The sequence below is a fragment of the Acomys russatus genome, chromosome 21 (genome assembly GCF_903995435.1).
Source record: "Acomys russatus chromosome 21, mAcoRus1.1, whole genome shotgun sequence".
Lineage (NCBI taxonomy): Eukaryota > Metazoa > Chordata > Mammalia > Rodentia > Muridae > Acomys > Acomys russatus.
Window position 1 is genome coordinate 39,112,139 of NC_067157.1, and position 18,418 is coordinate 39,130,556.

At 42.5% G+C, this 18,418-nt stretch overlaps 1 protein-coding gene across 2 annotated transcripts in view; it reads left to right on the plus strand.

The window, feature by feature from the left end:
- Aig1 (androgen induced 1) overlaps positions 1–18,418 on the plus strand; it is a 222,937-nt gene that overhangs the window by 26,787 nt on the left and 177,732 nt on the right. For both annotated transcript variants that reach the window (XM_051164635.1, XM_051164636.1), the window contains exon 2: positions 16,887–17,042. In XM_051164635.1, the coding sequence (XP_051020592.1) occupies positions 16,887–17,042 (156 nt within the window). The remainder of the gene's footprint in view (positions 1–16,886; positions 17,043–18,418) is intronic.

An 18,418-nucleotide genomic window follows, 5' to 3' on the forward strand; every position in this document is an offset into this window, starting at 1 on the left:
CATGCTGTTAAAGGTTTTATTTCCTCATGATGGAAGAGAGCAGCGTAGCAATTTTTCAGCTCAAGAGGGTCAGGAGAGAGGGAGGGGTGTGGGGAATATGAGCTTTTCTTCTCTTTCCCCAATTTTATCATCCTCTGCTCACATTTAGGGCAGGTCTTCCTAAGCCTATTTAACCCTTCGAGATCTGTCCACAAGTGTACTTCCATAACTGAGGCAACTTCTAATCTAGTCAGGTTGCCAATCAGGATTAACCATTACAGCCTATGACCCGGAAATGGTCTTTGCTATTTCCTTCTCCTTTTGTTTCCCGTGTCCATGGACAGTATCCTGCTTTAACATTTTCCTCAGTATCCTTAACATCTCTGCAGCCTGAATTCTCCTCTGTGTATCTATCATCTCTTCTCTCTTCCCACGTAACCTCACACCTGGCCTGCCCAAACTACTTCCTAATTGCGTCATCTGCCTTCAATTTGTTACCCTCTAACCCAGTCTCAGCTCTCAGGTAGGATTTCTACAATGGGCTACTCTTCTGCTTCAGCTCAGCAGTAGGCTGATTCTTCCTCTGGTGTGAAGACCTTCAATGTGGCTTTAAATACACACACCCCCACCCCACCCCCAATGCCTCCAGGCTCCTCTGTTGACCCGGCCTCCTTTAGATTGTGGTTCCGTGCTTTTGCTCTTTCTTCTTGCTTTGCTTTTGCCCAGCGTAGGTGGAGGTAGGTGGATTCTCACCCCTCACTCTCCTTCTGTCCTTCAAGTCGCAGCTTAGATAGGATATACTTGTGGGGGAAATGTTTTCTAATCCATCGCTCCTACTACTATGGATAATATTGTAATACGTTATATATGCATTGTTTACTGAAGGCAAAGAACATATTTGTACCCTCTTCCCGCAAGTGTGTTTATAAATCAGGTTGTATGGATACAGAGATGAATGACTTCGTCTCAGCCAATGAGGCTTCCACAGTGTGGAAAATGAAACAGAAGCACCAGCAGCTAATTGTTGTGCCATTTGATGAGTTCTGTGTGACTGGTGTTTTTAAGATGTGGTAGGCGGAGCACGTTGTGGGTCAAGGGAGTTCTACTGAAGTGTGTGCAGGCAGCTCTAGAGAAATGACGCACAGAGAACAGTCCTTAGAGTGAAGATCACCTCCCGGAATAGCCCTGGCAACCCTTTAAGTCAGGTTTGCCATCTCTCCTCCAGGGAATGCTCATTGGCTTTTCAGATACAAAGAATTGCTAGGAGTTAAGTCTTAACAAACAGTAGCTCAGTGTGTAGATAAATTTCATGTGGTTAGTGGAGGACAATAGCACGAAAGTGAATTTTCAGGGTACTTAGTTGAGATTTGAAAGAGTAAACATTTTACCCTGTATGCTTGGGGGCTCTCTGACAGAGTCCTGTGTTTATTGTCGAAATACTCCGACTTTGAGCATACAATTGTAAAGTATAGTGTGCCTCGTATGGTTCCAGTCTGGTTCTCTCTTAAGTATGCATTCTGCAAGACAATTCTGTGACCTGGGACCTTTACAACTGCTTCCCTCTGTCCCCACCCAAGATAAATACCCTTTGTGGTTGGCAGCTATCCTAGTAAATCACATGTATTCTACCCAGTTATGGGGATGGGGAACAGAACTTTTTATGGATCAGAATTCATTGATACTGTAACAGTCAGAGAAGGACATGTGCTTCATCCTCACCAAGAATTCCAGTCTTTTTGCACAGCTATCTGTGGTAGGAGACATGAAAGAACTTCAGAGGCTTTGGCAGAGTTGCTAAAGTTCATGTCAAGTTGACCACATATGGTTATGAGGAGAAAGGCTATAACTGTTTTTTTTTACCCTTGTTTCAGGTTTTTGAAGCAGAAATGATCAGTAGTCACCACGTTTTGAGCTACATTCGTTGTATTTGTTGGTTTGGTCGCTTGTTTTACTCCACTCTGTCTTGCTTGGCCTTGTGGTATGTGTTGAAATGATTCACAGGCTGATGTCAGTGTTAAATGGGAGCCTGGTTTCCAGGTGCTTCTGAGTGTGAGAGCTCACATCTTCATGGGAAATTCATGCAGTAAATGTTGTATGGCTATTTGCCAGGAGAAAAAGTGAGAGTTCAGAGACGGAAAATTACGCTGTTAAAGGCAGTAGGGTATCTAGTCAGTACACCGGGCATAAAAACATAAAGATGGATAGCACACAACTGTCTTCAGGATGCCCAGAGTCTCCTAGGACACACAGACAAGGAACAAAAATGAAACAACAACAAACCACAGTAACATACATTCATAAATTCAAGATGGAGTATATGTGGCATAAATCATTGGTATCTAGTAGCTGTAGCCAAGTTTTATCAAGGAAATAATGGAGCTGGGTTTGAAAGGTAAATAATGTATGTACCAAAATTAAAACAAAACAAAAACAAAAACATGACCATGCCAAGCTTAGGTAAAACTTAGCATAGTATAGCAAATTTTCTGTCAACTTTCTGCTTCCCCCAGGAATCTTTGACATGTAGTATAAATCTTGATGTGGGTTGTACTGTAAAATTTTTAAATTTTTTTTTCTTCTTTAACAAGTATTGTTTTGTTTTTCAAGCGAAGAACTTATTGCTAGCTGTCCCAAGTAATGCTACTCACAGGTCCACACAGAGACCACAGCTAGTTCCCTGAGACCCTAGAACTTTTACCATGATTTCTTACGAAATTTAAAATTTTAAATTGCGTCCTATTTCATGATGTGTGGGTCTTGAATTACTTTCTCAGAAATTTCCAGACAGATGCTTTTAGAGGAAATACTGTCTACTCTGTTAATGTCTGGAGGGACTTCTCCAGAGCACTGCTTGATTCATTTCCTTCTCTCATGCACAGCACCAGCAATGTGACCAGCTTGATTCTTGTATGGGTATATTCATCAATTTTTTTTCATAGTTTTGCTCATGTACAGGTTTGGCTATTGAGTGTTTCCTTTTAGTATTTAAATATGCACATTATATGATTAGGAGAACAAAAGATGGCAAAAGCAGAAAAAACTCAGTTTATATTTCTATTTATTCAAAGCAGTTAGTCATTGTTATATAAACATCTTGTACTAAGTTTTGTACTAAGTTTGTAGCGTTTTTAAATCTATGGTCTTCTTCAAAATTTCTTTTTCTAGTACTGAGGATTGAACCTAAGGCCTTGTTTATGCTAGGCAAGTGCTCCATCACTGGCCTATATCCTCAACCTTTTAAAAGTTTTATTTGTTTTCCAAGACAGGGTTTTTTCTACATTGTTCTTTTTTTTCTTTGTAGACCAGGCTCGGCTTGAATTCTTGGAGATCTGCCTGCCTCTGCCTCCTGAGGTTTAGGGCGTGTGCTACCACTGCCAGGCCTTTTAGAAGGATTTTATTTTGAGCCTGTCTCACTAAGTTGCCAAGGCAGGCCTAAAACTTTCAGTCCTTTCACCTCAGATCCTGAGTGGCTTGGTGGAAACTGTTACTTTGGTTTTTATATTCCAATATCCTTTATTTATTTATTTAGCCCCAGCATATATAAGAACGTAATTAGTATGTGAGGTTTGTTCCACAATCTTTCTTCTTCCTGTTTCTCTGGATAGAATTTTTTTCTACATGGGGACTTGTTTGTTGTAGCCACACATAGATTTTTTTCAGTATCAGTAGTTTTTCTTTCGCTCCTTCTCCCTCCCTCCCTCTTCCCTCTCTCCCCCATCCTCTCTCTCTCTCTCTCTTTAGCTTTATGTTGATCCTTTGTACATTTCACATCATGCACACCAGCCCCACTCAACTCCACGTCTCCTCATATCTGCCCTTTGGTCTTACAACCTCTCCCCCAAAATAATACACACACGTACACACACACACACACACACACACACACAGCAGCAGCAGCAGCAGCAGCAGCAGCAGCAGCAGCAGCAGGACAAACCACAAAGAGCATCTCATTGTGGACAGTATGTCCCACAGTATGTCCTTCTGTCCACACATCTTCATTTGCAAATGTTCATTTCAATGAGCCACTGGTCTTATTTGAGGTCACTGGCCTCTGTGACACTATCAATATTGGATCCTCACTGAGACTCCTCCTGGTTATCATGTTGCCCTGTGTCATGCGGATTCTGGGCTTTGGATCAGCAGGACCTTGGTCTTTCCACATGTCCCAGCTGTTCGCAGATGATACAGATTTTGTGTTGGGCCAACTCAGAGCCCTGGATCTGGGCTTAGGTGGGAGCTGAGATGGTCAGTATGCTGCCTCTCCCTTATGCACATCAGCAGGGGAGCTTTCCATCACTGGCTAGGCCACCTAGTGCTGCCATCTGGGAGGTGCGGGGGGGTGTCAGCTCTCTTAGGGGCCAACTCACCTTCACCCTCACTTCCAAAGCCACCTCCACTGTTCTGCCTCTTCAAAGCATGGGGCCCAATTTCCCAAGTGCTGCAGCCTGAGAGGGGATGGGATAGCTCTCCTGTTCTCACATCCTTGGGGCTGGCTCTGCTGTGCTCTCCAGATGAGGTGCCTGGCTGCTCTCCCAAGTGTTGCAGCTGGTGAAGGGAAAGAAGTAGCCTGACTTTTATTCTGGGACCATGGGCTCCCATCTCCCACATGTTCACACCACCACTCCACTCTCCTTCTGCTTCCTTTCTCACGTCATGTTTGTCTCTGACCCCTCTAAGCTACATGATCTATCTGTAATTAATCATTTGATACCTCTATGCCCCAGTGCTTTCTTGGGCTTGCCTTGCAAACTGTTTATTCCATCAGTCTCCATTTGATGGCCCTAAAATGAGGCCACTGAGCACTCCTGGAAATAAACCAACCTCAAGATGCAGCTCAGTAGAGATGTTTCACTGTTGTTGCCTTCTTCGCAAGGCCCTTGGCATTTCCTGCCTCCTCCACAGTCCAAGTCAGGTCCCTTCCCACTCTACTCTGTTGTCTTCATCACTATTATTAACTCTGTAATAAGGTAATGTGTACTACTAATATTGTGTTCCAGATTTTCACTAAAGTCCCCAAAATACATTATTGAATCTTAACAATTTTTTACCAAAGAAACTAACTGGCTTATGAGTGGGGTCTGATTTCCTTGCTATTCACAGAGCTTGTTGCATCTGTATTCCTGGTCAGTCCAACTCAGTGTTCTTCAAAATAATTTAATGATATGATAACTTTGTTAAGACTTTAGTAGATGTATTTACTTTTATACCTAGAAAATTGTTGAGTGGATGGACTCATTAGTTGCCTATATAAATACGAGACTTAGTTTTTCCTTTAAAAATAGGTGATGCTAAAGGACAGAGGCAGCGTGTGATTCCCTTGCCCTGTGTCGCCTTCTACTCCACCTTCTGTGAGGTGTGCAGAAGACTGTTCATGGGGATGTGCACCCCCAGCTTGACTGAAAGTGACCTTGTTTTTCAAAGGGGGAGCACAAAAATAAACACCCATTTGCATTCCGCATACAAACAGAAGCGCCTTGGCATTCTCTCTTTTTTCTGTTGCTATGAAACTATAAAGTACCTTAGGGCTGCTTTTTAAATTATATAAGACCCACAGTGCCACTTAACTTGGATGATAGTGGATTCTTGTAGCACCAGTCTCATACTTTCCCAAACAAAAAGGACCCTGGGCTCACATAAATAATCTTAATCTAAAAGCAAACTTTGTACAGTTAATAAATAAGCCAACAACTTGAAAGTATGATCCCAACCACTTGTCTGCTTTTAGTATGTGCACTGGCAAACTACAAAGCATTCTATTTGGAAATCATTATAATGGGGAAGTTGCCAGCTGGAGCTAATAATAGCAGATAATGCCTTAGAAAGGGGCAGAAACTTATAAAACATATTCTGACACTTTTACCTAGAAGGGCCTGTTTCCCATGATGTAGGTCAGCATTTCGAGGCAGGCTTGCCTTGAACAAAATCATCATATAGGCTCAGCGTTGGAAAGACCCATGTTGTAGATTTAAAATATTTAAAGGTAACATTCTAAGGTTAGGGATTCTTATTTAGTTGGCTTCATTAATGCAATGACACGCGCGTGCGCGCGCGCGCGCGCACACACACACACACACACACACACACACACTTTCTTTTGCTGTATTCACATCCTGCACAGGGTCTAGGTAGTTATCTGATACTATGTCATCTATCAGTTAAGATCACATCTGATCCTGACTCAGGTCAGGAGATTCTTTGATTTAGGCTTTAGACTGTAGCCCTTTAATGATATCATCTAATGCAGAAGCCATCTGTGAAATAAATTGTCATGAGTCAAAAACTTGGAGGAAATATATTTTATGGTATTGGAAGATTTAATTTACTTTCACTAACATATTCCCCCCAAATACTTCATCATTTTGCGTTTATAATAATTCCCCACTATTATTGTACATAGACTTAATTCCATTTATTTAGCAAACTTAGATACTGAGAAGTTGGAGGTTAGGCCTGTCTGGGCATATTCTCATGGACAGCAAAATGTGCAATCATGTAATAGCCTGCATTTCTGCATTCTTAGTTTACTTAGTGTTTGTAGCTAGTGGTTAATCAATAAGTGCTTGTTTAAGCAATCAATAGTGGTTTTCATTCAGTGCTCAAAAAAGGATTCATGCTAGCATTAAGAGTTTATGTGAAATCTATAAGCTTCTGCACTGTTGTGAGAAGTTCATGGTGTCAGAGTATGGAGTCAGAACACCGGCAGGTTTGGGCCTTTCTATCATTATTTACTGCAGAGAAGGGAGCCTGTGGAAAATCTGTTGCATGGGAACATGGTACAATTGTACCCCTGCCTTTGGAAGCCTGTCCAGAGTGTCCATTTCGTACCTAAAAATTGTCACAAATCTCCTCACAAGCCTTTTCTCCCCAAGCTGCTTATCAGAGCACTTTATTTCTGTCCGAAAGGCTTATTATTTTGTTAGGTCTAAATGGATTGCTTGCTCGTGGCAACTTATGGCTTGTTTCATCGATTTCCAGTAATGAGATGGAGTGGTATGAGGTAAATGTATGTTACATGGGCAGGGGGTTCTAAATCACAGCCTGCATACCATGTGCTAGATGCTGCAGTTTGTCCATCTCCGCAGAAATGTCTGTGGTGAAGGCTTCTTGAAAATGGCCAGGCTTTAAGCACATCACTTAAACGACACTTTTAGAAAATAAGACGTACAAATCATTAATGGGATGGGACATGTTGGGTTGGTCAGGCTAACCTCCGAGGGTCAGAGAGGACACTTCACCAGCTGGTGTGACCAATGCTTCCACAGTCTCAGTGGAAGGGAGAGGCAAAGAGCACGGTGTACTTCTAAACACATTGATTTCTTTTCAGAGTAGCATTTTAACATGTAGCTGGTCATGGACTCCATGTAACTGATGACCTACTCCTGTGACTGCACAGTGACTACAAGATGTTCAGATAGCTCCAGTGAGGGAGACACTGGGAACAGATCACAGGAGGAGTCACTTATCTCAGGGTGTTCATCTACTTGTGGTCTTTGCTCTTGATCCCATGACAGGAGACATCATGTATTTATTACATTACTAAAGCGTCAGATAGATGTGGAAAAAGGGGTTTCCCCCAGAGAGCATGTGTCAGAGTCCCTCTGGATGACGGCTCTTGTCTCCTTTCCCCGTGTTGTGGAACTCCTTCAGTGAGCCCCTCCCCACCACCCATCCCCCCCCACCACCACACAGATACTATACAGGCTGATTTCCAGTAAGAAGTTCATTGCAGGTTTTAGGAACTGAACACAAAATAACCATTCCTGCATTACAAAGCCTCATTGTGACTAGAGGTAAAATACAGGAAAGTTCATACCACTCTTCCAAATGTTTTATTTACTTTTCTGCAAAAGAGAAATGTGTGTCTTTCGATACATAATGCATTTTATATATGGATACGCCAGATATAGTTAGACAATAGAAGTAAACCAACTACACATAGCCTGCCTGTCTACGCGCCTATTCTTTGGGCTATATATATATAGATTCATCCCGTGCCAGGCTATGCCCTTCTATTCTCTAATTAGAAGAGCCCAGGTAGGTTTATTTTTTCATTACTTCATCATTTCCTCCTTAATTAATGCTCTTGTCCTCACAGAGAGGCTCCTCCAGGCTCTTTTAAAATAACACAGTAAATCTGGCTGCCTCTTTCCCATCTGTTCTCTCCCCAGTTCTTCGTTCCATGACCCGTGTGTCACTCCGGTTCCCGTTGCTTCCCCTCTGAGTTCCCTCCTCTCCATGTTGCTTCTGTCTACTATGGCAAAAGCTAACCTGCAAATAAGAGGCTCTTCGGGACCAACATGGCATTCTTCGCCCTGTCTATTAGAAGGACAGCACCACTACCATAGGGGGTGCCCGGGAAACCTTATAGTCAAGACAGCTACATTTTGCTCTTTTAAAATTCTGTAAATAATGATTGGATTTCTTTCTTTGTGTGCTTACCCCCCCCCCCCCCATTTTGGTAAGATTTTTCTCTTGCTTGAGTTCAGTTCAATAGAAGTGGTTAAGTTAGTAGCCAGGTACTAACATAACAATCGATGAACTACAATCTGAAGCAGTTTTATTTTTTTAAGATACTGAAGGTATATTGGAGTCAAATAAAATGCATTCTGGACAAAAAAGATCATATCTGTTTAAGAATAAATACTAGGAGTCTAGGAGTGTTCCCTATTGTACACAGTATAGCAAGTATTTAATGCTTTCCTCTGAAAAAGAAAATACTGCTAGATTTTTATTTAAAATTGATCATGTGTGGAGATATGAATGAAATGTAGGTACATTTTTATTCTTGTGAAAATGAGCCCTCATTCAAAAGTGGATCAGTAAGTAAGCCATGACTTCTGAGTAAGAAGAGGGGGTGGAGACACGATACGGAAGGAATGGAACTGCAGAGAACATTCTAGAGGACCGTATGCTGAGTGACTCCAGGATATCCTGAGATGGTTTTCTTTTCCTAATCAATCTCTATCTTTCTTGGAGTGATAGGATGCAGTGGAGCCACTGCATTTCCATGGGGTGAGAAACAATAAGAGCAACCAGTCTGCTAAGAACTCACAGCCAGATGGTGTACATCCATGCCCTGCTGAGCTGATGCTTTGGAGATGCCAGCTCTGCAGAATGGCTGGAGCCAAATGATTCTTCAAGGTAACCCTGTTTAAGACATGTTTGTGCATCTCCAGAGTGAGTTCTAAGTGGGCAGAGTGGTACCTGAGGCATTAGATGTCTCCAATGGTGACTCTATGGGACTCAAACTCAAGTAAAAGTGGTAGAAATCCAAAGTAGGGTCTCAGTATTGTCAAACTGTTTCTTTAAGCAAATAACCAAGAGTCAATTTATTCGTCAAGGAATGGTAGAATGTGTCAGAAGTTTTACCAATTATCTTTTGATGATGAGAACTAAAGACAGACTTCTTTTCTTTGGCAGTGCTTGCAAGGTATTAAGATCTCATGGCCTGAAACCAGGGAGGCTGGCCTTGATTTCTCAAGCACTGATCTTATCCCATCCTCCTGAGCTGCTAAAGAAGGCACCAAGGGCACCATTGATCACAGCAGATGTTTCCTTTTCTTTGGCACAACTGGGTATTAAGATCCTATGACCTGGCCAGGTGCTAGTGGTGGATGCCTTTAAGCCCAGCACGTGGGAGGCAGAGGCAGGTTGATCTCTGTGAATTTGAGGTCAGCCTAGTCCACAGAGAGAGTTCTAGGACAGCCAGGGCTACAGGAAGAAACCCTGTCTCAAAAATCACATGTCAGGCAAGCATGTTACCATGGATGTGTGTCCTGGCTGTCTGTTAAAGAAACAATAGCAGTGTGCCAAGTTCTTCTTTCTTCTTAAGTTTGGACACCAGGAAACAGCTCTGTAATGCCTCCCTCTCCTCACTGTGCGTGCTCACTTGGAGAAGCGATTATAGCAATTCTGGTGAGATTGAGGTCACCAGAGAGGTGACCTCTGCAAGCTGGAGAGAGGCAACTGAGAGGACTACAGAGAGACACATGGAAGCCACCGGGTACTTGTGAGGGGACAGATGTGTTAAGTGACACATTGCATAAGGTGAAAATACACTTCAATTCTGCGTACCATTAGCCGTACAAATTCTGCAAGTTGTTATTTAGAATATGTATTACTTACATTTCTCAGTGCTGTGACAGTGTCTGACAGAACCATTTAAAAAAGAGAAATTTACTTTTGCAGCCATAGACAGGAATGAGAGACAAAGAGGGAGGGAGGGAAGCAGGGAGGGAGGGAGGGAGAGAGACAAAGAGAGAGAGAGAGAGAGAGAGAGAGAGAGAGAGAGAGAGAGAGAGAGAGAGAGAGAGAGAGTGTGTGTGTCATGCTGGTGCCTAGCTCACTTTCTCATTGTGTTTCATACAGGACCCTAGCCTGGGTATAGTGGCACCTACATTTAGGGTGGATCATCAGTCTCAATTATCCCAATGTAGAAACTCTCTCACAGATGTGCTCAAATACTTGCCTCCCAGGTTTCCTAGCTCTGTCAAGTTGTGATAGGAGCTATCGCATACTATTTATTGCGTGTCTATTTGTAGAAATTCTTTTGGTTTTCTCCTCTCCCAGAATAGGTTTCTGTTTTTTCCCTTTTTCATTTTCCATTTCTCTCCTCCTCCTCTTCCTTTGATAACGTCATAGAAGTATACCTCTCCCAAGTCAAGTAGCCATCTATTACTGAGCCTCATGTTTAGCAGTATCAATTTTTTAAATTTGATACAAGTTGAATATGCCTTATCAAGAATGCTTGGAACTAGGAGTGTTAGGGACTTAGGATTATTTTTTGTTTCATTTTTATTTGTTTTTGGAGTGTTTCTATATACATAATGTGCATACAATCACTTGGCCTGAGGATGGGACAATGTCTAACACAAAATCCATTTTTATGTGCCTCGTGCATTTAGTGGGAAGGCAATTTTATATAGTATTTTTAATTGACTCATTCATAAAACATAGTTTATGTATCACAGATGAAGGGTTTTAGAGCATCTTTTCCCCTTGGGGATGGTGCAGATTTGCGTTTTGACAGTGACCTATCAGATGAAGTCAAGTATTGCATTTACTGTGGTGCCATGTCGGGGCTCAGATTTTTCTCATTTTGGAGCTTATGGAAAAGTAAGGAATGCTTAGTCTATGTAACTGATAGTTACAAAAGTCTTCCCGTCTGTATCTGAAAAAAAAAATTGACTCATATATGTACAGAAAACCCCAAATGTTTTACACCAGCTCATCAAAAGAAGGCACCAAGGGCACCATTGATCATAGCCTAGAGTTTTAAGTTGAGGAATAGTAGTGAATTCATGTGTAGAAAGTATGGTTTACAACTACATCTGACAAAGGTCTAATATCCAAAATATATAAAGAACTCAAGAAATTAAACACCACCAAACCCAATAACCCAATTAAGAAATGGGGCTCAGAACTAAACAGAATTCTCAACAGAGAAATATCGAATGGCTGAGAAACACTTAAAGAAATACTCAACGTCCTTAGTCATCAGGGAAATGCAAATCAAAATGACTCTGAGATTCCATCTTACATCCATCAGAATGGCTAAGATCAAAAACTAAAGTGACACTACATGCTGGCGAGGATGTGGAGAAAGAGGAACACTCTTTCATTACTGGCGAGAATGCAAACTTACACAACCACTTTGGAAATCTATCTGGCGCTATCTCAGAAAACTGGGAACAGGGCTTCCTCAAGACCCAGCTATTCCACTCCTTGGAATATACCCAGAACATATGCTCAACCACGTTCATAGTAGCCTTATTCGTAATAGCCAGAACCTGGAAACAACCTAAATGTCCCTCAGTAGAAGAATGGATAAAGAAACTGTGGTACATTTACACTATGTAATACTACTCAGCTGTTAAAAACAAGAAAATCCCAAAATTTGTGGACAAATGGAAGGAATTAGAAATGATCATATTGAGTGAGTTAACCCAGAAGCAGAAAGACTCACATGGTATATACTCACTTAAAATTGGACACTAGCCCAAGAGGCATGGCCCATGAAAGTCTTCACTTAACAGGAGATTGGGATAGTTGTAAGGACATCCTATTGGGATTCTAGGTGAGACAAGTATGGGAGAATAGGGAAATAGAAGGATCCAGAGGGTCCTAGGAACCTACAAGAAGAACATCATGATGGGCGGATCTGGGCCCAGGGGTTCTGCTCCAACTACTGCACCAACCACGAACAGTACATACCGTAAACATCGAAGCCCCTCTCAGATCCAGCCAATGAGTAGGGCACTCTCCACAGCTGAGTGAAGAACAAGGACTGACTCGGACGTGAACTCTAGTGCCCCCTAGTTGACCACTTCCCCGCGGTGGGGAGCCCTGGTGGCACTCAGAGAAAGAATAAGCAGCCTACTAAGATGAGACTTGATAGCCCATGACCATATAGTGGGAGAGGAGGTCCCCCTCGGTTACAGACCTAGGGGAGGGGAATAGGGTGAAAGTGGGAGGGAGGGAGGAATGGGAGGATACAAGGGATGGAATAACAACTGAGATATAATCTGAATATATAAAATTTTTAAAAAGATTGTAAGAACTGAAAAAAAAAAAAAAAAGAAAGTATGGCTTAATTTAAACTAGACCTTTTTCCTTGCACCTATCTAGCAGGTGAATTTCTTATTTCTCGGGTTATATAAAACATGCAAGAGATTTCCAGATCCTTATATTTCATTGGCACAAAGCCAGTTTTCTGGGGTTTTTTAGCCTGTAGAAAAATGGTCCTCTAGGATTTTTGCATACAGTGCAATGCCAGGCTTCTTGAGCTCACCCAAACCTGCTATGATCACCCACTCTTAAGACTAGAGGAGGCCGCGTTAAAAGGAAAGGATTGGAAGGTTAGCATGGGATACTAAAAATGTGAACTGAAAAAAGGAAATATAGCAGTTTCAATATACTCAATAAAATTTTAAGACATTAAATGTTGTCAACACAATTGGAGCTCTGATGTTTGCTTTTATAGTCTCTTCTTTCCCAGAGGTACCTGACTGTGGTGCTATTATGGGGTTTTATATGTATTTGTATGTGTCCATTTGAGTGTACACCACATGTGTATGCCCACTGAGACCAGAGAGCTATGGGATCCTCTGGAACTGAAGTAACAGGAAGTTGTGTGTCGCTCAGTGGATTCTGGGGACTAAACTCAGGTCCTCTGCAAGAACAGCAACTTGTCTTAACACCGAGCCATCTCTCCAGTCCGAGTTCAATGTTAGCAATCTTCTTGTGCTTCTTCCTGTTTTACTGTACATGTATCCTTATATTTGCCTCTTTTGCAATTTATTTTAATAGTGTTAGAATATACTATTTTTTTTCTTCTGTTTTTAGTTTACTCTTTTGTTGTGAAGACTGAAAACTTTTTGCTATGAGATCAGAACTCTGTTGTATAAATCTAGCAGTTTATTCACTCCACTGTTTAAAAACGTGCAGATTGGCTTCAACTTGGGTAAGACAGTGAATGCTGAACTTGACTTTCACCAGGTGTGACTACTTACACATACCAAGGCTTCTGTAGGGCAGTGGGTCTCAACCTTCCTGCTGCTGTGACCTGTTAATGTAATTCCTCATGTTGTGGTGACCCCCAAGCAAAACATTGTTTTTGCTGCTACTTAAGTAACTAATTTTTGCCACTGTTGTGAATTATAATGTAAGTATCTGTTTTCCGATGGTTTTAGGTGACCCCCAAAGGGGTCATGACCCACAAATTGAGAGCTACTGCTGTTGGGAATTCCCTTCCTAGTGAGTCACCAGAGCAAGGGAGCACAGGAATCTACACTACCAGGTGTTCTCTGTGGTTTTTCACAGCATTTGCCCCAGTTGTACTCCCACTATAAGCTGTCAAGTTGAGTTAGAATCTTTTGTATCTCTATTTTAATGAGAAATGCCATCTCATTTTGTCCTTATTTTGAATTCTCCAAGGTATTGGTCACACAAGACACTGGATGCTGAGTAATAGTCACATAGAGTATCATTCCCTGGTGTGGTTGCCAATGTCTCACACCCCATGAGGGCTGACGGAGAGATCCAAACATCTTAAGTCTTACGATATGACTTGAGACACTTCCTAAGGATAGGACTGTTCGCTGAGTCACTTGTCTCTGGTTATCAGATGCCGATGCCTTCCCCTACTTGTGCCCTCCCCCGACTCGTGGCAGCCTCCCTTCTCCTACTTCTGCTCCCCCCTCCCAAGCCCCCCTGTTTGTGGCAACCTCGGCTTCTTCCACTCTGGCTATTTATAAAATGACAACAGACTCTAAGCCATGGAAGCTAAAACCAGTGCAAATTATGAGAGAAACTGGAGCGTGACTATGGCTTTGCTTGGCTAGTAATGGTAGGTTTGGGGGAGCTCCCAACGACTGCTCTACAGTGTGTGTACTGCAAGGCTGAGCTCACAGCTGGAGCCACATGTTCCTAGCAACTTCCAGTGCCTTATCCTGTGCCCAAGTGAGGAACCATCCACAGAACTTGTACCGACTCTTCCCACTGCCAATGTGCAAATGCCCTTTTCTCCCCTAAACTATTTGTTATGTTCTGTAAAGTAAGGAGAATTGTATCATTTAAAAATAAGTCACCAGAAAATTAGTTCTACATGAAGAGGTCAGCAAATTTCTGATTCTATCTTTGGTGTTGAGCAGGTAAGATCAGACCCCAGGGAATATATACTTTATGCTTTTTCTGTAATTTCATTTAGCTCTGCCATGGTGTGCTGCCTGCCTCCACTCAGCATCCACAACGTTGACCCCACTTCAGGAAATTGACAAGTTATTGGTTTGTCCTATTTCATGGTTCTCACAATGCCTGGTCCAAGGAAAATACAGCTATTACAAAAGATGCCACTTATAATTGATTTGGGAACATAAAACTGGTAACTGTAGGGAGACAATGGTCACAGTCTCTCCACAGTATTTTGGAAGGATTTGATTTCATAGGTACTGACAACCAAAGATAGCCATCTAATTCAGTCTTTACAGTAGGAAATATCTCCATATCAGAATGGATTTTTGTGCTCAACTTATTTCTTTCTGGTTAGCTTTCTATCACTCCTGTGGCGGGAAAATGCCCAAATCCAAGAGATTAAAGCTCACAGACACTCTCTCCACGTTTGGCTTGCTGTTAGATTGTGTCTATCCTTTTTTGTTTTCTCCTTAAGCAGTTGCTAGACCTCACTAGTGAGCAGAAACAGACCACAGATGTGAACTTTAAGGTAATGCATATGCTGGTTAGATAATTAATATATTCTCTCTCTCTCTCTCTCTCTCTCTCTCTCTCTCTCTCTCTCTCTCTCTCTTTCTGTGTGTGTGTGTGTAAGTGTGTGTGTGTGTGTGTGTGTACATCTACATTGTCTCAAGAAAGTAGTGAGAGTTCCAGTTTTTTTTTTTTTTCACTTTGAATCATTTATTCAAGCTCCCTGTTTTGGCAGATTGATGGCAGGTCTTTTAGGTATCAAAATTTAAAATGTTATTTCTGAGAATTTCACTTATGTATTTTCACGATATCTACCTTTATGCTCCCTCCATCTCCTCCTCATTCCTCTGTCAACTTTTTACAACTCATGGCATCTGTTGATTTTGTATCGCTATGACAAACTACTGTGATGAAGGCAACTTATAAATGAAAGCATTTGATTGGACTTACCTATGGTTTCACTGGGTTTGCCCATGACCTTCATGGCAGGAAGCATGGCAGCAGGCAGGCATGGCACTGGAGTAGTACCTGGAGCTCTCACCTGATCCACAGCATGAGAGGGGGTGGGAGGGAGAGGGGGGTAGGAAAGAGGAAGGGAGAGAGGGGAGGAGGGGGGAGGGAGAGAGAGAGAGCAGGAGCTCACTGCTCACTGGGAATTGTTGGGCTTTTGAAACTCAAAGCTGGTCTCCAGTGATCCCTTCTCCAACAGGACCACACCTCCTAATCTTTTTTTAAAAATTTATTTATTTTTATTTTATGTGCATTGTATGTCTACGGGTGTCAGATTTTGGAGTTACAGACAGTTGTGAGCTGCCATATGGGTGCTGGGAATTGAACCCGGGTCCTCTGGAAGAACAGTCAGTGCTCCCAACCGCTGAGCCATCTCTCCAGCCCCACATCTCCTAATCGTTCCCAAAAAGTTCTGTCAGTTTTGGACTAAGATTCAAACATAGGAGCCCATGGGGCTCTTTTCATTCAAACTGCCACATCCATGCACTCACTGCTGCCTCTGTCTGCCTGGGTGTGAGGCCATTCATTGCAGCATGCTTAAAATCCCAGGGGTCACATCCCAGAAGAAAACGGATTCTCCAGGCTTCAGCAGCCTTCTCATGCCTCAGCTAATGGTGGGGCTTGGGGGCCCCTCCCCCATTATGTTGGTATTTTAACTGGCTCCATCTTGTGAAGGTTTTCTGCAGGTGACTATAGCCACTATCAACTCCAGAGTGCATGGATAGAAAGAAGGCACTGCCTTGCAACGGTCTTCTTCCCTCATCTCTGTCTCTGACTCTCTTCCCACCCTATCTTCTGTGGTGTTCCCTCAGCCTTGGGGAGAGGGCACGCAAGTAATGTCTTTAAGATGAATCCTTTCATTTATCTGAAACCGTAAAAGAATTAAAATTTAGGGCGGGCATGGTGGCACACACCTTTAATCCCAGCACTCGGGAGGCAGAGGTAGGTGGATCGCTGTGAGTTTGAGGCCAGCCTGATATACAGAGCGAGTCCAGGATAGTCAAGGCTACAGAGAGAAACCCTGGCTCAAAAAAAAAAAAAAATTTTAAAATCTGGTTTTCATTTATATGATGAGTTGTGTAATTAGGCTTTGGGCATTCTCCTCAGCTGTCAGAGTACAGACACACAGCTGGCTTTGTGTTCTAGTTTGGGTCTCTGTAGCTGTTGCTGACCATTGGGCCATTGTCTCCTGGCAGGTTATCCAGGCTGTCTTCTTCGGCATCTGTGTGCTGACTGATCTCTCCAGCCTTCTGACCAGAGGCACCGGGAACCAGGAGCAAGAACGACAGCTCCGCAAGCTCATCTCTCTCCGGGACTGGACGCTGGCTGTGCTGGCCTTTCCTGTCGGGGTTGTGAGTATGATGCAACACGTACTTAGCACAAAACAACTGTGGGCCCAACTACAGACCCTATTGTTTTAAACGAGGGCTCTTCATAGAAGAATTCTTCCTTTAGCTGGTACTAAGGACAGAATCCAGGACCTTGTGGCTCTCCACTGAGCTACACGTCCACCTAAGATTTCTGTATTTGTTTTCTTTTTTTCTAATGCTGTCAGCACCACAGAAACCTCATTTTCACCATCTGAATTTAACCATCTGCATTTATTCTCTCATGGTGCCAGAGACTGGGTGTTTGAGGTTGAGGAATCCTGGAGCTGGTTTCTTCTGAGGGCTGTCCCTTTGGTGTCAAGAAGGCTGCATTCATGCTGCTGCATCTCTTCCCTCTGTGTCTGGCTGGGCCTTGGTTCCCTCTTCTTATTAAGAGACCCATTGTGTCAATCAAAACTCTCCACTGGCTGCATGTAACCTCCCCTATCTTTTCAGTGCTCAAACTGTCATGTCTGAGATCCTGGAAAATTAAGACTTCAGCCCATGGTGGCCTGACGTTTATCAGTTGGTGAAGTATTTGCCATGCAAATCTGAGGCCTGCAGTCAATCCCCAGCACCTATGTAAAAACACCAAAACCAAACTGCGTGGGGGTGGTTTGTACTTGTAATCGTAGTGCTGTGGAGGCAGGGGCATGGGGATGTCAGCCTTGTTGGCTAGACAGAATATCTTCCTTGGTCACTTCCAGACTGGTAAGAGACTGTCTTTAACTCCTGTTCCAGGGACGCGACATTCTCACACAGATATACATACAGACCAAACACCAATGTAAAGATAAAAGTAAAGAAATTAATAAGAAAAAGAGAGAGATTCTGTCTCAAAAAAGAAAAAAAAAAAAAGAGTGTGGCTTGTGAGGCATAATACCTAAGATTGTATTCTGGCTTCCACATGTGTGGGCACATATACATATACACATGGGCTACATGCACTTATGCACACATGTGTGCATGCTCACACTCACATGTATACACACACACATGCACACACACACTGGCAAACACACACACACTTATATATAGGTTTACAGAGCACTTGGTTCATCCCGTAACATTTCCTTGGGCAACCTAAACTTAAAATAATAATTGTTCATTGGGTCAACTGCTTAGCACCTTGAACTTAAGAGAGAATCAACATTAGCTAACACTTCACTTACCAAACTGCACCATTAGCTAATATTACTTAAAGATGCTACTCGATGTTTGGGTCTGTCTGGCTTCATTGATTTTCTGTTTTCAGTTATGTTCTCTCCTTAGCTCAACTTCCTTCACAAGTCTGCTAATTTTCTATTATCTGCACACAAACTGTATTTCTTTAAAGGCCCCATGAAGGAGAGATAAACTTG